The sequence below is a fragment of the Thunnus albacares genome, chromosome 10, assembly GCF_914725855.1.
Source record: "Thunnus albacares chromosome 10, fThuAlb1.1, whole genome shotgun sequence".
Taxonomy (NCBI): Eukaryota; Metazoa; Chordata; class Actinopteri; order Scombriformes; family Scombridae; genus Thunnus; species Thunnus albacares.
Window position 1 is genome coordinate 19,818,058 of NC_058115.1, and position 20,522 is coordinate 19,838,579.

General features: G+C 38.3%; 2 protein-coding genes across 9 annotated transcripts in view; both read left to right on the plus strand.

Annotated features, from left to right (window-relative positions):
• mbnl3 (muscleblind-like splicing regulator 3) overlaps nucleotides 1–11,890 on the plus strand; it is a 31,419-nt gene extending 19,529 nt beyond the window's left edge. For 3 of the 8 annotated variants that reach the window (XM_044363309.1, XM_044363310.1, XM_044363308.1), the window contains one exon: nucleotides 169–1,160. In XM_044363309.1, the coding sequence (XP_044219244.1) occupies nucleotides 169–374 (206 nt within the window). In that variant the 3' untranslated portion in view covers nucleotides 375–1,160. The other 5 variants (XM_044363315.1, XM_044363311.1, XM_044363313.1 and 2 more) reach the window with 5 other exon arrangements.
• A 2,919-nt stretch (nucleotides 11,891–14,809) lies between these two features.
• rap2c (RAP2C, member of RAS oncogene family) lies at nucleotides 14,810–20,316 on the plus strand. Its single transcript, XM_044363938.1, has 3 exons — nucleotides 14,810–15,730; nucleotides 17,682–17,967; nucleotides 18,579–20,316. The coding sequence occupies exons 1-2, from the start codon at nucleotides 15,458–15,460 to the stop codon at nucleotides 17,958–17,960; spliced, it is 552 nt and encodes a 183-aa protein (XP_044219873.1). The 5' UTR covers nucleotides 14,810–15,457; the 3' UTR covers nucleotides 17,961–17,967; nucleotides 18,579–20,316.
• The last annotated feature ends 206 nt before the right edge of the window (nucleotides 20,317–20,522 follow it).

The window sequence follows — 20,522 nt, forward strand, 5'->3', positions numbered from 1 at the left end:
TTTCCAATTTGTTAAATGACTCATGCTTCGTTCGGGCAATTCATTGATTCATGTGAAGTGTGTGCGAACACGCCTGGTGTGTGTTCATGGGTGCAGCCAGCTTAGGGAAGAAGGACGAGGGCCGGCAGTCGGTGCTCGTGCTGTAAGCCTCCCTCCTGTCTCTTGTAGAGCTTAGAAAACCCTCGGCCCCGCTGGCAGCGGAGGGCCGCTGGGAAAAGCGGGAGTGGAGCAGTAGTAGGCAAAACCCCAGCTGCTTCCTGTCAGTGCCTGGACTCCGTGGTGAGGGGACTCCCTGTAGGCTCTCTCCTCCCAGACTCCACCTGTACAAGCCCCCTACAAACACCCCAAAACTAAGCTATAGAGGGACCGACTGAGCACAGAAGTGTAGAGCAGCATTTCCCAGTTTTATTAAAGTTGTGCAATGTAAATATTCACAAAATTGATTGTAAAAATATCCAAATAAATTGTATTTTCATTGTAGAAAACGTGGTGGTTGTTAGTGCAGATACTGTTGAGCAAACAATTCACTCATTTTGTTATTTTTGTAGATGTCAGTTTAGTAGATTTAGTACTATACAGACCTTTTATCTCTGATAATATTGTTCAGAAATTCTATTATTTACTACTGAAATATTATTAACTATGACTTCAGATTCAGAAAGCTACAGTTATGCCTTTACACAAACACACAGAGAAAGATATAGTGTCAGGTATGCTTAAGATGGTCAGATCGTAAAAGGCTTCTGAGGAGGTATCATCGTCTGTGTGTGTGTGCGTGTGTGTGTGTGTTTGTGTGTGTGTGCGCATGAGACCACCTCTTTTTATGCATGCCCTGACTTGTCCTTGTGTTCTTCATTCATACCCCATTCACCACTTCTGCATGCTGATATTATGATGGTAATATTATACAGTATAAGCAAAAAAAACGTAGGTAGCAGAAAAAGGAAAAACGTTTCATGTAGGATTCACTCCTGCTGTTCTAAGTTACGACTAAATAATTTTCCAGGATTTGTTTTGCTGTTTGTGAGAAGAGAAAATATTTGCAGTTGTTGTGATTGTTGTCCAACAATCTGGACTCTGATTTCATTCAGTCACGTATCTTCTTTTTTTTTTTTAACACTGTTTTTATTGTGCTTTTAACAATTAAAACTTAGAAAGAAACCATAAAAAGTATTTTGTATTTGTAATAAAACAGTATATGTTATATAATACAAATATAAAATACACAGAAGAGATTTTGAGTCTCACCAACAAACAGAAAAATAAAACAATGATTTTTTTAAAAAGGTGAATGTCTATAACATCTGTCAATAAACACATTAGTGTATCTATAGAGGGTCTGTCTGTATTCTGTTTCTATAATCAAGTGGAGCTGATGTAAAGAGTAAGTGGGTAACTAGTAGTGAAGATGGTGGTGTTTTATTTAATATTTCAGTTTCTGGTCTGGTTGAAGTCATTTATAAAAGGCGACTGTTATGGAGAACTTACCCTCCTGTCTTTGTAATGAAAATGTTATTTTCTCTAAATCTAAATGCGTCATCACTTCTCTCATCCAGTTCTCATGAGTAGGGGCTGTTGCCTGCTTCCAGTTGAGTCGTATTATTAATATTATTGATATTATTAATATTAATCTAAGTGCCAGCAGACTGACAAGTGTTATCACATTGCACTCTCGACTAGCTTTCTCGTCACATTTCTATATTAAAATAAGAACGGTCAAAGAGGCTGAGACTGACACATCCTGATTTTAATTCCTGGTATGGATCCTGCATTTCTCATATTTAACTTAAGCAATATAAGCGTATTTTCATTAAACCCTCCCTGTCTGATAAATGTACACATCCTGCACATCCTCCAGTTTGTTACTCAAACTTTCTGTTCTACGTTTTCAGCCTTCAACCTGAAATAACCCTGATGACGTCATCACGGTTATCTTCTCTCTCTTTTTTCACAGGTTGAGTTACTTGTGAGCTGATTTTAATGTGTAAAATTGCCTCTTTAATTTGTCCCAAAATTAAACAAAAAACCTGTTTTGGATAGCAACGAAAGATATGATGCAAATCACAGGAGCATAAAGTTATACAAAACTTTTATACTGTAATTAATGTGTCCGTGTTGTCTTTGTTTAAATGACATTTATGTGTTGAATGTAAAGTTTAGCTTTTGAAACAGTCACTAAATCAGACACAATCACAAACTATCGGTGAAAATAAGTTATTTTTATCTGCAGATTTTAACCAATAGGATTCAACTTAATCATTTTGCTCATCGTGCTCGATTATTTGAAAACATAAACGTAGGAGAAAGATGAACTAGTGTCATGTTATAGTTTTTTGTTCTTCCTTGTAGAGCTGAAACATTAGTCGATCGACAGAAAAAAAAGCCAAACATTTGCTGATTCAAGCTGCTTTTCTCACTTTTATATGATTGAATATCATTTTTACTGTCAGTTGGACAAAACAAGTTATTTGAAGACTTTGGGGTCTGGGAAATTTAAATTTTTCATTATTTTCTGACATTTTTAGGAGAAACAATCGATTAATCATAAAAATAATAGATTGATCGATAATGAAAATAAGTTGTTTTATTGATCATTTGCTCTCTTCATACACATGCCTCGTCCATCCGAATACAATTATCAGATACTCCGGTCTGATCAGATTGTATGACTGTGTATTGCCTTGTTTGGTTAACTACCATGTGTTGGTGAACGATGCATTTCCTTTTATTTATTTTCTAACTGGTTTGGCTGATTAAATATGTATTTTTCTTTATCTCTTATTTCATTTGCATGTGTCTCGGTACTTGTTCAAATTCATCCTGGCAATATCACTTGACCTGTGCCATGACTTTTGAACCTACACATTTTGCCATGGTAACCATATCATTCCTGTTCCCCCCCTCCTCCTCCTCCCCGCCCACATCCTCGTCCTCTGTCTTTCGTCTGACTCGCCTGAATAAAAGTTCCCATGATGCACGGTGCCACCACCTCCACTGTTTCGTCGGCCTCGACCCCAGTCACCAATGTTCCTTTCGCTGAATCCGCCGCCTCGAATCAGGTTTGCTCTTTCATTTCAGTTCTCTTTTATTTTAGCTCTGTAGGCTCCGAGTCTTGTCCTTAGTCGTCTCTTATGAGTTTAAAGAAACGCCTGCCTGTGGTGTCTCACGTGTGTTATGTTCACCTTTCATCTGTCTTCACTTTTCAGGCTGTTGTGACGTGAGCAAATGAAAACAGGATTTACCCTGAAATAGGAAACTGTTTTCATCTAAAATGTCAGTTTGAACCATATCTTGCCACACTTTCTGTCTCAGTCTCATTGTTGCTCTTTGTAATGTGAGTGTGTGACACTTCAACGCTGACATAAATGAAGCGCCTTAACTCTCGTCTTTGTCATAATAAAATTTTCCTCAACATACAGTACGTCTGTCACGCAGATTAGGACATGTTTCATGGCAAAATGTTCCCAGACAGTTTAGCAGCAGACAACGGCTGAACAATACTGATAAAAGTAATGGTAACACTTTAAGTAAAATGAAGTAATAAATTTTTGTAACGAAACTTGGCACAGACGAGTATGACGCATCACTAAACTGACCAGCTGAAGAGGTAGTTTCTTTTAAAATAGTCATAGAAATGAGCCATATTATTAATGGCACCTATTACAAGGGATTATCGCCAACAGATCACAAACATAATAAAATAATAATAAATAATATTACCATTGGTTTGTTTTTCTCTTTTCTTTGTTCCTGGTTTCTGCACACAGTCAACATATAGTGTGAGTCAGTTTCTTCTACCAGGAGACATCTGCTGCTGTTCATTTTTGTACAAATAAAGGCTTAAATGTTGCATCTACTTTTGTTTGGCCGACATTTCTCTTATCACATTATTTCCCAACTCCCACTGCTCATAATACAGAACACTAGTTTACTGCAAAAACCACAGAAAACAACTAAAGTCTCCATCGGAAAATAATCAGGAATGGTCACGTTCTTCTTCTTCTTCTTGTCTTTTTATAGACTAAATGATTAATAGTGAGCAACAGCTGTATGACACCATAACTTCTATTTACATGAAAGAGTTGATAACTACCAGTTCAGTTTAATTATAGCGTAGCTTTTAATGGAGAGTTTTACTGTCACATGATGGTCTGAGTGTTTTCCATCCGGCATAAAGAATGAAATTTAGGGGGAAAAATCTGAATATGAATATGAATACTGGCTGCTTCAATCTAAAAATAGGAACTGTATATATTAGAAGCAGTTATTCAAACCCATATCAGTCAAAACTTTCTGATTGCACTTTCTACACTTGTTTTGGTTGTAATTTGGAAATCTGGCTTCACATTATAAATATTTTGCACACTAACTGAAGCTCACTGAATTTTCTCCTACTGAAGGTTTGAAAGCTCTTTGTGTCGGTAGAAAATTACAGCTCCTCCCTTCACTCCCTCCCTTTCTGTCTTCCAGTAGACCCCTCTGAGCTTCTGACTCCTGATCCGGTGGAGCTCCAGTGCGTTCCCATGGAAACCCATTTCTGTCCCGTCCCCAAACTGCTGATGGCGGCTCCAGTGGCCCTAAACTCAGTAAGCCTTTCCCGAAACGCCAGTTAAAAGCCCCCTGAAACCTGTGCACTAAGAGGGCAGGTCATCTTTTCTGAATGCAGCGAACATGTGCCTCACCTACAGTGCACGCTGACCTGAGGGGCCGATGTGAACCTTCGCACGAGATATTATAACAGTTAGGAAAGCTGCGACGGTTCACGCAATACAAGCCTGGACGTATTACTGTTGCTTTAAAGCAGCCATCTTGATGCATACAGACTTGAAGATCAGGCTGAGCAATAGAGCTCCCTCTTTCTTACAGCCATACATACCAACACCTTAAAAGTGCACACACACACAACACACAACACACACACACATACACACACACACACACACTGAAGACTAAATGCCCTTTATGGGTTGGAGCCATCTCGTAAGGCGACCCAACACATTTGACTGTTTCCAAAGTCAGAAACTCTGAAAAAGCTCATCGAACGGCAAACAGACCTGCCGCTCTTCAACCCGTCAACGTGTTGTCAAGTCGAAAGAGTGTTTCATATCATGTCATGTTTACGTTTCAAGATGGCTACAAATGTAAAAAAAAAAAAAAATTTGAGTTGTACCATGTTCAGTTTGTTCTCATGGTATCTCTACTCTCATCTCGCCTGATGAAACGTCAGTGAGTCGTCGTTTATTTGTTTGTGCCTTTGATTTATCTGCTCAGCTGCAGAGGAGATTTTAAAAAAAACAGTGAAGAAAGACTTAATAGATGACGGCATACAGTGAGAGATGACGTCATGTGCAATTAAAGGCAATATCTGTCGTTTAAAAATAACTGTATATTAGCCTCCAGCTCCTGTTGTAAGAAAATCTAATTATTACAGTGACCCTCTTTAAATTTACACTGTTCGTTCTCAACTAAGATTTTAATCCCCATTTTCTCGTCCTTCAATTTCATGATCAATATCTGGTTCTACTGGATATAAAAGCAAATGAGGTATTAACTTTTATGTAATGTGACAACCTTTAAAAAAGACAAATTGGCATAAATTAAGGATATAATCACTATTGAAGAGGCTGAGTTGAGAGATTTTTAAGAATGTGGTTGTTTATTATTTGATTTAAGTGACAAGCTGCCTTAAGCAGGAGCGGTCATGTTCTCTATGTGAAGGTCTGTTTATGTTTAACTCTTATCAGTAACGAACCAGAAAGGTCAAATCATTAAAACTGTTGAATTTGAGCGATGAAGTTTCGTGAGTCGTGGTGTCTGATCGGTGATTGTTGCTTTGGTCGTGCCAGGAAATAGTCTGTTTGTCCTGTTTTCTCCATGATTTGAAATCCAAACATGGTGTTGGCTTCACATACCGTGTAAAACAATGACAATCTACAGGCGATAACTTCTTACTGCAACAAAATTATCAAATTTGTGAGAGTGGAAATCTAAGATTACCGGCTCTTTTTTTTTTTGAAATCTTAAGCTTTACACCTGAAATCTGAATTAAGACAGAAGCTGGATTTGTTTCCTGCTGTTGTGCCCAAAGACTGTTCAGTGAGTGCCAAGCGAAGCGGCGGTATATGCAAGGAGCTCCCCCGTTTAATGCAATACCCGAATAATTCCTCCTAATAAATGTTTCCTTCTCAAATGCTTAGATTTTTTTTTTTTTTTTTTTTTTAAAAAAGAGGCAGTTTGTTTGTGTAATTCCCTCCTTTTGTGAGGCGTTTGGATTGAATAAGTGGCACAAGATTTTTATGTTTTATGGCTCTTCAGGGAGAAAGCTTAGAACTTGAAAATGTCCTGTCTGACTTTAAAAATGTGTCGTCGTCTTTTTTACTGATGTGTCCTTTATGTCAAAAGTCGTCAGACTCTAAATACAGAAGCCACAGTTGTTATGAGTGGAGCTGAGTTGTGGTTAACTCGTGAGATGGAGGAATAAATCACCCGTTTGATGTCTGGTGGTTAAAAAAGAAAAAAAAAAAAAGAAATTACATACCAGCTGGATTTTTTGGTTTTCAAATGTCCAGGCAGAAACTGCTCTGCAGGCGTATAAAATTGAACTTAACAGCTTTGGAAACTGGGCTGAAATCACTTTTATCCAAATTCAAATGTGCCTCTTTCAAGTCTCCTCAAACCACCACTGTCGATACACTGTAAGAACAGACCAGTGCTCACAGATAAATGTGTTATTTGGTACATTATTATAGTAGTAAATTACATCTCTGTATTAGTTTCTTCTCTGAGACAGCTGTGCTGTCTTATTGTTAGTGTAAAAAAATAAAACAGTGAGTTGTGTGCATACGTACGTGTGTTGAAAGAGACAATGAATCACATATTTGGTTAGTTGTAAATGCTGCAGATATTACGGCATTTCACACAGAACATTATTCATTCTAGATAATGTTATCGTGTCGTGAATGTATCTAATGCAAAAACTCTAAACATGCCCTTCTAAAAGGTCGGCATGTTGAAATGTAATGATTCACTATATATAGACTCTTTCTGAGGTCACATAGGTACCATGCTGATACTGTGTTAAGACATATAAAAGTATGTGTATTGTTATATAGATTTATATTTAATGTCAGTGGGTGGTGTGACTACTTTTAGAAATATCTTTCACTCTCAGAAAAGGTAGAGCAGAATTGTACTTTTTGAAGTACAAATGTACACCATACAGGTACATTACAGTACCCTTTACTGCAAGTCAGTTTTTGTACCCCTACTGTACCTTCAAAAGTACTATTATGTACCCAAAGTGCCCAAAATGCACCTATAAACAGCGGTATAATCATTGGGCAGAAAATTGAGAAAATCTGTGTGTGACCCTTTTTGTTTTTAGTTTTTTTTTTTTTTCTTTTTCAAATGATGTCGACAGGCCAGTTCACGCTGTGCTGCAGTGCGCTCTTCGTCTGCGGCGGAGGGCATATACAGAAGTAGACGGTATAGACAGATAGTTCAGTCAGAGTCACTAGTGACATGATCCCTCACTGGCTTCCCACCCCCTTAACTGTTGGATAGGGCCAAGCTGGAAGCGCCGCTGTCTAGGTTCGACCCCGAGTCTCGTCGGATGAGGGCGGTCGCCACCTGGACGTCTGATTCAGTGTGTCGCCTGTAGGAACTGAATTAGTACAAATGTGTCCCTTTAAAGGAACAGTACGCTTATTCGCTTTTTTACTGAGTTAGATTAGAAGATAAATACTTAATATCAACAGTTCACTATAGATGGCTGCAACTAACATTTACTTTCATTATTGATTAATTTGTTGATTATTTTCTCATTTGACTGATTAATTGTTTTGTCAAGAAAATGTCGATCCGTGTTTCCCAAAGCCCGAGAACACGTCCTCAGATTTCTAGTTTTGTCCCGACCAACAGTCCACAACACAAAGATATTTAGTTTACTATCAGAGAATTTGAATTTGCTTCTCTTAAAAAATGACTCAAAACCATTAATTGATTATCAAAATAGTGAGCGATTAATTTGATATTTGGCAACTAATAGATTAATCAGCTAATCGTTACAGCTCTAGCACTACGTTTACTGTCTGACATTTTATTTGTGTGGGTGTGAAAATTTATCCACCACATAATACCATAAAAATGGAGCAAAAACTTTCTGATAACAATCCCACAATGCAATGCATTGCAATTTATAGATGTGAAAACTTCTGTTGTGCGACTCCACATCTGTCCCACATCTGTTAGATAAGAAGCAAGAGTCCAGCATGCGATTAGCTTAGCATAAAGACTGAAAGCACTGGGAAACAGCTGGAAATGTCCAAAGGTTAAAATATCCAACAACCTGCAACTCGAATATTTACTAATTATGTTGAATCTAATCTGTTTAATTAGCACATAAAGACCAATGTAAAAACAACAATATTTTGTAGTGGGAATTACGTGACGTCACTGTTTCTTGACAAACAACAGTCAGACACAGTTACTATCTGGAATCTCGTTGTCACTGTGAGGTTGCCAGGCAACCAGAGATATTTTTTTTACATTTGAGCTTTTGTGTGGATTAATCAAATGAGATATAACTTGTTCATTAGTGAGTTTTAGAGGTGTTGGAAGTCAGATTATTTTTAACCTCTGGACATAGCCAGGCTAGCTGTTTCCAACCTGTTTCCAGTCTTTATGCTAAGCTATGCTAAGCTAACCATCTCCAGGCTCAAGCCTCGTATTTCGTGTATAGACATGAGAGCGGTATCAATCCTCCCATCTAACTCTTGGAAAGGAAGCAAATAAGCGTATTTCCTAAAAATGTATTTGTTCTTCTTTAAACTATCATTTACTTTTTACATTTTCTTTATTTTATCTCAAACAGTATGTGATTATCTCTAAAGAAATGTACTTTTCAGTACAAGACTGTACATCTCCTTTACCTCCGTGTTTGAGTGTGTTGAGCGGTGGCCGTGACGACAGTTTTTCAAATCTTTGAAGGATTTAAGCAGAAATGTTCCTCTCTTAGTCAATGAAATTGATAATTCGAATGTCCGGGCAAATTGAGTTTGTCTAAATCTTACAGCTTTGAAAGACTAGTTTTGTCCAGCCAAGAAAACCCGTCCCTCTAGTCTTAGCCTTTGTCTCCTCCTCTTCTCCTTCACATCATTATGCCTTCACTTACTGCTGTCAGCTGGAAATAACAGAATACTTGATTAATAAATTGTGCCTCTTGAGGGCATTTGAATTCTAAGTACATTTAGATGTATGTATCGATGCACAAGAGCGTTAGTGAGGGGAGTTACGGTGTGGCACGAGAAAATTTCAAATTTGTTTTTACCTCTTTCCCTTTCTCATCCTCCTTTAGGGCCAACTGTACTTTTACATACATTCATGAATCATAACTCCTGGAATATGCAAAACGCTCTGCTCATTGTCTCTGAGCAGATCCTTTAGCATGTGGACAGTTAGCATACTTCTGGTTCCCGGGGTGCAAACAAAGGGCCTTATTTCTCGTTCACTGTATAAAGATGTGATAGCTGTGTATAAAAATGACATGTATTAATGGTAAGTTTAGCTTTTTTTTATTTGACATTAAAAAAAAACACAGCATGGAAACAAAAAAAAAATCATTTATACATAGTTAATAGTTTGTGTAGACCAACAAGAAAAAAGGTATAATATGAGAATCTACATTTGTATACAATGATGGAGTCATTGTTAATGGTAATAGTTGCTGTTGCTATGGCAACAAAATGACAACATGGCTACCTTTCTATTATCCTAATTGTGAATTTTTTCACATGAATTGAAATAACATACATCACTAACTTATTCAAAAAGGGAATGTCTAATTAGTTTGTCTTGTAATTGCGACATGATTAAATATTTTGTATGGAAAACTTAAATTCCTTGTAATATCCAAAGGTCCTTAGGGGAGATCAGGTGTTTATTTTGTTTTGTTTATTTGACCTTAATTGTTATTTTTGTTGTTGTACATGATGTTTTTGAAAAAAAAAATACGAATGGATTTTGGCTTTTAAAGCAAACACCTATCTGTCAGGGAGGTAAAGAGGCTTTTGGACTGAATGCAAGATTTGAATTCATCTATTTTCTGTAAAATTCAAACTTCTCCTCCTGCAGACCAGACGGGCGTCGCTCAGATGTCTGTGTTTGGAGGTGTGAGCTTTCATTAGTGTTTCAGTTTTGGCTGAGAAGGTGGTCCAGAAGTCTCTTCCTGCCCAGCTGTGCTGGGTGATGTCGATCCTTGCCGTGGTGTATACGAATGTGTGATGTTCACCTTGTTTGCACTTATGTACATAACTATGTCAAAATACTCAAAATTTATTTTGAATAAATATAGATAAAAGAGTTGATTAAAAAATCAAATCAATGTAGCGTTAATGATGAGTATGTCTATCATTTTATTATAGTATAAAAAGATTGCTTCATGTCTTTTTGTTTGTTTGTTTGTTTGTTTGTTTGTTTGTTTGCTAGAGCCCTGTTCTTTGCTAAGCGTGACATTGCCTAGCTCTAAACCACGAATGGTTTGCTTTAAAAAAAAAAAAAAAAAGAAGCTTTTATCGGTTAATTTACAGAAGCAATTTTGGTCCAATAATGTCTGACCCTGACATCAAACAAGAGAGGTGGATTAAAAGAAACAGTCAAGCTGGAATATATGTGATAAACCAGTGCTTAACTTGTCTATAGCTCATGAATACACAACAACATGCAGGTGCACACAGTAATGCATCAAAATGAAGCACAGAGTAGCTCCACCTGCAGGCTGTCTGTAGAAACGCAGCCCGGAAAATAAGATCGGATATTAAGATCAGATTATAGAAGGGCGTTGGTGTGAGATTTGTACACAGGGTTTAAAGTTCACATTCATTTCTGTCATTTTGTGAAATTAATTATTATTTGCTCCCTTGTTGTCATTATCCAAAACAATAATAAATCTGAATTCTCCTCAGGATTATAGTCAAAATTGCAAACAACCTGGTTTTCCGATGTTATTCTCGCAGCAGCAGCAGCAGCAGCAACAACATCCTTACACGACTCTGTTCCTGCAGATTTGGACATGTGATGCTCTTCAATTTGCTCTTAAAGCCAGCGATTTTGTTGCCATGGCACTTGTCCTAGTGGTGGATTTGACTGAGTCATCCTGGTGAATCGGTTCACAGCCCTCTTGACTGTTGAATATTGACTTGAAGCGTCTGTGCACAGAGACGGGTCTCTGTTGGACGTGTACCCAAAACTCACCAAAGCTTCTCTACTTTGACTCACCAGCTCCCATTTATCACTTCTGTCTCAATGTATGAGGGGAAAAGTACTTGTGGAGTGGACTTAACCAACATAATGTGGGTTTCCAGTCGCCAACATATGCATATTACATTGATTTTATTCTGTAATTGATTAATTGTTACCATCATTTTAAAACAGTTCAGTTGTAATTGTGCCTTTATCATGCAAAATGTGATTTTTTGGTTTGTTTTGTTTATGCTCTACATTTAAATCTCAAAAACATGTATTGACTGTGTGTAAAATGTGTCCCTTTATTTTTAAATCCTTTTGTTGGTGAGCTGTTATTAAATTGGGTACAATTGCTAAAGTGCCAGACTGAACGGCAACATGTGGACGGTGACGAGGGCCAAAGACTGTTCAGGACTAAGCCATATGAAAAAAAAAAAAACTCTTTCTGACACTCTAGGACAGACTTGAAAGTGACTGCTGTTTCTTAGTCACCTATCATTTCACTCTGTTTTCTGCTTGTGGTGCTTGTATGTGCTGCTGTGCTACATGCCAATTTATTTTGCAGTGTATAGCTATTAAGAGTAAGTTACTGTGCCTATGATGAGTTCAGCGATTTCTGTTTGACCTTTAATAAAACACATAATTGTGATCCTCTTGTAGTGTGTTTTGTTGCCGTCCTGTCATACATTTATGGATTATAAGGTGTTTGTTTACCTGTGAATGACTGTTGATTGTGTTTATATGAAGGTTAGATTTACAGGTGCACTTGCAATGTTGAAATAATGCAATATTTAGACCTTCTTAACTACAATGTTTAATTTAAATTACAGCTAGCATATCAGACCAAATCAAAGTACTTCTTGTTGTTCGACATCATAGTTGTGTGTAATTATAGGAGTACGTTTCCCACTGTGACTGAGCTAAAAGTTAAAAGCAACAGAAACAAAAACATGAAAGATGAAGTGTGATGTGATGACGTGCCAAGAGGCAGTGTTTCACTGCCTCGTGTGGTTGAAAGTTTCAAGTCCGTTGCACGTCTTATTTATGTCCGTTGTGCATCTGATTTATGTGGTTTGGGTTGGGTTTGGTCAAAAGTACGCTCTGTTGCACCTGTAACCACAGGTTGAGCTTCATTCTGGTCGTGCTGGCGTGCCACTTATCACGTAGCGGTAACGGTGGGGGAAATCTGCGTTGATGTTGAAACTGCTGTGGTGAATTTTAAATTCCATGTGGCTTATTTGTTTACTAGTTTGACTTGTTTATGACTTATTTTTGACTTTATTTTTGATACACGCGGTGTTTTGTTTACTTGCCACACAGGGCCAGCAGGAGCAACATGTACTGTTTCGTGTGCCAAAATTCAAATATAGTGGAAACCAAACCCATCCAGTCAGGTTTCGGAGCACACCCACTCGTAACAATGATATCACGGTGTACTGACACACCTGGAAGTACACTTTTACATCACTGCAACGAGATGTCAGCAACAATAAGATTTTCAATTTGTGTTACTTTGCTCTTTAAAGTGGGGTTGAATCAGAAAGAAAGATAAATTAAATCACTTCCTGTGTATTTCTTCCCAACATGAAAGACTGACTTAAATGTTTTAAATGCACTTTTATCATCTGTATACAGAGTAAAATATTGTACATGTATTAATGTGTAAATGGAAAACTCTAGTTATTACTATCTAGTGTTGTATTCATTTGTATTTACTAGTATTTTGTTTGTATCTGATTAATAAATGCTTAAATTGATCAATTATATGAACAGTTCTCACATTTCAAGGCATTCAGAAGTAACTATGACTAATGCAGCCAAATACTGACAACAATGAGATTAGTTTCTGCATGTTTTAAAGGACGGATTCACAATTCATCTCTTAAAACAACAGTTGGGAGCCCAAATGAACACTGAAGCAGGTTTTTCTTGCTATAATCATTCCTCATGTTCATACTGACCATTAGAAGATCCCTTCATAATGCACTTACAATGTAAATGATGGTGAACAAAATCCACAGTCCTCATATTGAGCAAAAATGTACTTAAAAGTTTATCCGAAGCTAATATGAGGCTCCATCCTTCCAAATGAGTCAAATCAAGTAGAAATCTTTCAACCTTACAGTCTTTTTAATGCCAAGTTCCTCTTTTTGTTACGATACTTCCACTGCAGCTCAACAGGGAAGCGCAAGGGGGGAATTTGATGCTAAAACGACAAAAAAGAAAGTTTTTTTTTTTAATTACTGTGTGGAAACACTGTGGGTTTTGGCCCCCATCACTTACATTGAAAGCACATTTGAAGTGGATCTTTTGAAGTAATCATAAGTTCAGTATGAAAGAGCAGCAAGAAAACCTCTTTCAGTGCTCATATGGACACATGGCTGTTATTTTAAGACAGACTTGAAAAACTGAATCTTTCTTTTAACATTTGAGAAATTAAACACTCTTTTATTTCTCTTCTTAGACTGTTTTCCTTTCTTTTCATTTTTGCACGGCCATCGTATAAGCACTACCTTGTGTGGTTTAAAGTTTCAAGTCCGTTGCACGTCTGATTGCTGTGGTTAGGTTGGATTTAGTCAAAAGTGCGCTCTGTTGCACCTGTGAACATATCCTTTTAGGGACAACATTGTGCATCAACACCACACTGAATAAATTCAGTAAAAATAAATAAATGAATTTACTGTGCTATTATGGTAATGTGCATGCTGGCTCACAGCTAAATTGGACAAAGCAATACTAATGTTATTAGCTACACCTGTGCAAGTCAAAACATCTGCTTGTAAAAATGTGAATAATTCTGTCACTTATCCAGCATGAAAACACTATTATAGACACTATTATTTTATGTGTCTTTATGTCTCTTTGTTGTGGCTACTTGAGCCAGGTCATAACAGAATATACAGTAACCACCTACTATATGTATATAAAGTAATGTCATTTTTTTTAACCATTTAATATTCATCTCAGCACTCTTCACTTCTTTACTCTATTTATATCCTGTTTTATCCTGAAACAGTTTCACCTTTATAAAGTCATTCCTTGTGTATATTTCTGAAGATTGTTGTGTATGAAGTTATTTTTGTGTACGTACACTGAGAGCCACTGAACCGGAGTCAAAATGCTTGTATGTGAAAACACACTAATAAAGATGATTTCACTCACACATAACCGGAACGCAGCCGGTGTTACACCGTGTTTGGTGACCCATCAGATTCTGTGACCTGTAAAAAAAAAAAGAAAAAAAAAAGATTCTGTGATCTGCAGGGTTGGAAGAAGTAAAAGTATCAATACCACAATGTAAAAGTAGTTCATTAGAAGTAAACATCCTACTTAAAGTACTAAAGTACTTTAGTACTTTAAGTAAATTTAGCTGGTAATACTTATATACTTTTAAATAAGTATGATATTAAATGCATGATTTTTACTTGTAATGAAGTATTTTTTACATTGTGGTATTGATACTTTTACTCAAGTAAAGGATCTGAGTACTTCTTCCAATATTGCAGGTCACAGAATCTGATGGGTCACCAAATACGATGTAACACCGGAACCGGAAAACGTAGAAAAACACATAACCGGAAGTGTTGTTGCAGTTAGCGGAAACGAGGCATTTAGACTTAGGGAAGCAGTTGGAGGAGAAAAATATTTTCTTTCTGTAATAAAACCTGCCCAGTGCGGTGTTAAACACACACTGGAGCAGCAACACTGCAACCAATGGACCCTCGGAGTGTAATTTTGACTCTGCGGTGCGTCCGTCGATAGCGCACACCGGCGCCGAGTTGCCGGGGCCGGGAATCAGAACCAGGCCCGGGGGCAGACGGACAGGCACAACCCAGCACTGTGCTCAACGACACCGGCGGAGTGTGTGCGGAGGAATTGGCATGCTGTCGGTAAGGGGAAGAGTAGCACCGTGTCTGTAGCCAGGCAGCCAGTCCCCCCCCCCCCTCCGGTAAACGCTTGAAGCTCGAAGCATGGGACTTACCGCCAGCTAACGTTAACGGAGTTAACGGTCAACTTTTCCTCTTCTAGCTAACAAAACAACAAGTATGAACGCTGGAGCCGGGTTAAAGTGAAAGAAGAGGGGTTATTATACATCACCTAACATTTGCCGTTTGTTTAAAAGGCCTGATAAATGTTTCTGGAGCGAGTATAACAGCGTAGCTACGTCGTTAGCCGCTACGTTTAGCCTGCCTCCCAATCGCCCCCCTCCCCTCAAATGAAAGAATATAAAGTTGTCGTGCTGGGCAGCGGCGGCGTCGGCAAGTCCGCGCTGACCGTCCAGTTTGTCACCGGCACCTTCATCGAGAAATACGACCCGACCATCGAGGACTTCTACCGCAAGGAGATCGAGGTGGACTCGTCGCCCTCCGTGCTGGAGATCCTGGACACGGCGGGGACGGAACAGTTCGCCTCCATGAGAGACTTGTACATCAAGAACGGGCAGGGCTTCATCCTGGTCTACAGCCTGGTCAACCAGCAGTCCTTCCAGGTAGCCTGCCGTGCAGCAGCTCATTTCACACACTCATAACTCAAAGATCCCCTCCAGACATGTTTAATGTATATATAAAATACTCCACTTTGAATAATAATTTATGTCTGACATAGTTTTTCCACAAAAAGTTAAATTATCTTGTTAAAATCACCTCCTTCTCCCTCATTAAAAATCAGAGAATCTATGAATATGCACATATAGTTAGTCAAGTTAAGTCAATTTTATTTGTATAACCCAATATCACAAATTTGCCTCGAGGGGCTTTACAGTCTGTACAGTAATACACCATCCTTTGTCCCTAGAGCCTCAATTAGATTGAGGAAAAACTCCCTAAAAAACCCTTTAATGGGAAAAAAATGGAAGAAACCTCAGTACGAGCAACAGAAGAGGGATTCCTCTGTGAGGACGGACAGTAGATGTTGTGTGTGCAGAATAGGACAAGAAAGACAAATTAGAGAAATACAGCATAAAGCAGGATAATAAGATTATAATGGATTTATAATATAGGAAGAATGTGATGACCTGCTGGACACAAGATGTCTCCTACTTGGCTGTAAAGTCATTTCTTAGTGTTTGTGCACTGGAGGCTCCAGGTTTCAACATCACACTTGTATAAGTTGAATATTAAACCATGTTTGTCTTCCAAACTATTTGTGTTGTCACAAATCATGCCCGTAGGTCCGCCCCTTAAAGTCAGAGTTTCAATGAGCTCAGAGAAACTTTTTAAGCAGATGAAAGTGAAAACAGCTTTCTAGTGTCAAACTCTGCACAAACACAATTCTGCACAGTGAAGCTCAAACATTCAACTGAAATAACAAGAAGAAAACACATTTTTGAACTGATGGGGACTTTAAAGTGCACATATGTGGAAAAGTGGTCGGTCAGGGTATTAAGTTGCTACATAAAGGTGTGATGTATAGTGTTCATGTTGTTAGTGCTGCTATTTCAGATCCATGCACCATCCTGTGACTCCTATTTACTTAAGACTATTGCTAATGTCGTAAAGTTAAAGTAACACACAATGTGTGTACTCATGCTGTATTAGCATCTTAAAACAGGGGATCAATAATACCTTATTTACTGCAAAACAGTGATCTACTGTACATCATCATCTTTGTAACTGCAGAGGAAACTGTCAAAGGAGTCATCGTTTTTATTTCTATATTGCATTTATTTGCTACACAATCAAGTGATCAGTTTCAACTGAGATTATAGCCAACAGATATGAAATAGTGTTGAACTAGAGATAGATAGATTAATTAAAATGTTAATGGATCCAACTATGACGTAAGAAAGGTAAAAACAAATGCAATTAGTGGCAATTTATGTATTTAAAAATGGTAATAAATATATGTGTATGATTGGGGGGGGGGGGGGGGGGGTCTTAGGTAGTGACCTCATTTAGGATCTTAGTGGTCTGAGGGCAGAGGCTCATCCTGAGCCTCTTGGTGCTGGTTTGGTGTATCCGGTACCTTCTTCCCAACCGCAGCAGGGAGAAAAGGCTGTTAATCTGGGTGTTTGGGGTCTTTAATGATTCTCTCAGCCTTATTCTTGTAGAGACGGGTGTAAATATCCTTTAGACAGAGTAGAGCACCGCCTATTATATGTTCAGCTGAACGAACCACTCCTTGTGGGGCCTTGTGGGCCTGTTCGGCGCTGTCTCTCTGGCTCTCTTGATGGTGCAGTGGTAGAAATTTGAGGGTATACCCAGAATTTCCTCAAGCGTCTGAGGTGAAACAGTTTCAGGTTTAATGGATGATTAGTGACTTTTTTTGCATATGCTTAATTTTCTCACTTTTCTAGTGTGAACTCACTGCATAAACAAAACATTCTTATGGAATTAGGACACAACTGTAGTGTTTATACTGCATTTTTACTCCCGCCCTATAAACTGCCTTGTTGTTTTCAGGAAAAACTAACATGCTCATGTTCCTCTTCCATCTTTCAGGACATAAGGCCAATGCGAGACCAAATAGTGCGAGTGAAGCGCTTCGAGAAGGTGCCGTTGATCCTGGTGGGGAACAAAGTCGACCTGGAGTCTGAGCGTGAGGTCGCAGGGTCAGACGGGCGAGCTCTGGCTCAAGAGTGGGGCTGCCCTTTTATTGAAACTTCTGCCAAGAGCAAGACCATGGTGGATGAGCTGTTCGCCGAGATAGTCCGACAGATGAATTATTCCACGCTGCCGGAAAAGCAGGAACAGTGCTGCACAGCCTGTGTGGTACAGTGAAGAAGAGGTACGTACGCTGGCGTTCCCATCTTCCTTTACATGATTAGATTCGTACTTGGGTCGCGCCAAAGAGCCCACAAACACAGCACAGTTGGCTGCTCACTAATTTTACAAAATGTGATGAAATGTCCCTGCAGTGCCGGTGTAAAAATGGTTCACAAGCTGAGGAGAAATGTGACACATGGATGACTGTGTGGTGTTTCAGTGCAGTGCGAGGGAGAGGAGAGGAGTGATTCGGCTGGAAGTGAGAAGGACGAGTGGGTGGTGCTGCTCTGCACAAACCGTTGGTTTAGCTTGTTATCATAAGATCGCAGAAAGTATGTGGCATGAAGAACACAACTGTCTGAGCAGCTCAGGGGCGGGAGGGGGGAAAAAAGCCCCCGAAGAGTAGAGACTAATGAAGCAGACAGTCCTGTGAGCCGAGCCGTAGAAAGAGGAAAATGTAACATCCTGAAAAAGAAATTATGTTCCAAAACAGGAAGCTCACTTTAGATTCTGTGATGAAATGTTGCCTGCGCCAAGCACAGCTGACACAGATGCACAGTGAGAAAGCCAGTTTTGACCTTTTAGACCTGTTGTATTAATTATCGGCTCTCCTTTTTTCTCTGTTTTTAATAGATGCAGCATCTGTCTGGATCTCCACAAGCATTTTGATGAACCATGAACAACCAAACTTTTGACCTTACTGACAAAACTTCACCGTAGCTGAAGGTGAAGTTTCTGACTTTCTGTCACAGAGCGTCTGACTGGAAAGACGTCGGTCCTATTTTTGATATCATAACTGTTAGAGACGTTTTCTGCTGCAACCTTAACGGCCTTTGCGATGTCCCAGGATGGAGCTGTTCTTCAGAAGACAGACTGACTTGGAGCGAGCTCGGACGGCCATCTGTGAATTTCAGTCTCTCTCTCTTTATTTTTTTTTTCCTCCTTTTAGTCGGAAGTATCCCTGAAGTAATAAGCAAGAGTGTTTGTGAGGTTGCAGCTTCTTTTTAAAGCTGCTTTAAGCACTATTATATACTTTATTATTAATTGTATTATGTCTCAAGTTTGGAGTTTGAAAAAGTATTTGATAATATTGACAGATTTTTACTTTTAAGCACGCATACTTAAGGAGCCCATGAGCAGCCAGTTTGTTGCTGCCCAGGTGTACTGCTCATTTTATTTAGGAAAAAAAAAGCTTTTTAGCTTGAGGAAACTTGATTAAACCTGTGACATTTTCATTAAGGGATGGTCATTTTATCCACCCAGCGGCATAAATTTCAAGAATTTCCTCTTCTTTTAATCGCAGTAGCCTGAGGCAGCTTAACTCATCCATAAATATGCATGCTCAAAATTGAAAATGTCCTACTAAATCAACTTGAAGTGATAAGAAGAGCCATTTTACTGTTTTTAGCCTGAATTCTGTCAAAACATCGGAAACATTATCGCTGTGCTGTACAAGGCATGAACCATGCAGAGGCAGGTCTTCCAATTTCCCGTTTTCTTGAGGAGTCTCTGTCGGAGAATGATTTTGGAACGACCGAATGGAAGCTCTCAGTGCATATTTGTGTTTGACTACATGATGTGTGTTGCTTTAAATCCAGGAGATGCTGATACGTGTCATCAAATAACTCCAGCTGCAATGTGGTTTGATAAAAGTTCTGGCACAGTTACGCAGATTTAACATTGTATTATTATTTTTTCTCTCATAGTAACCTATTTATTAAAAACTAATGACATGGGTAGCCAGTTTTAAACATTTAATTTTATACTAGGTTTTCGCTTTTTGTGACTTTTCAGGATATATGGTATATTGTTTTTTTGTTTTTTTTTAAGCTGAGAATTTAACAGAGCCTTAAATAATTTCTGTTGCACCCTCGTCTCACGTTTCTTTTTTCTCTCTAAGATAAAACAACTGTCAACATCTGGTAATAAACTCGCTGGCCTTTCTGCTTTCATCATGAGACACAGTTAAAGTATCTTTAATTGACACACCGCCAGTTCTGTGTTTCCCTCGATCTGATAATTTCTCATTTCTTTCTCATGTTTTCTGTCTAGTTCTCTGTAGCAACAGAGACTTTGGTGGTCATACGGTAGCCTTGTCTTCTTGTTCATGCTGCTGTGAAACATGTTAAAACTTTTGTTAAACTGGCAACAGTCGCATAAGATTTTTGTGCCTGTTTCGACCAGTTTTGTAAAAGCCCTTGTAGAGCTGAAATGGTTAGACAATTGGCACAACTGTTTTTAATATTCGATTTATTGTTTAAGTTCAATTATTAAGCAAATATTCTTGAATAATACTTTGGTTTCAGCCTTTCAGATGTGTGGATTTGCTGCTTCTCTTTATGTCATTAAAATTAAATATCTTTGCATTTAAGACTGTTGATCAGATAACAGCCAATTTAAAAACGACAGTTGCAACAGGCTTTTTTTTTTTTTTTACCATTGTCTGACTTTTTATAGACTAAACAATTAATCCATTAATTAAAAACATTTATAGATTCATTGATAGTGACAATAATCATTACATAAAGCCTTAATTCTTTGTCAGCAACCATTAAACACTACATTCTCATTTTATAA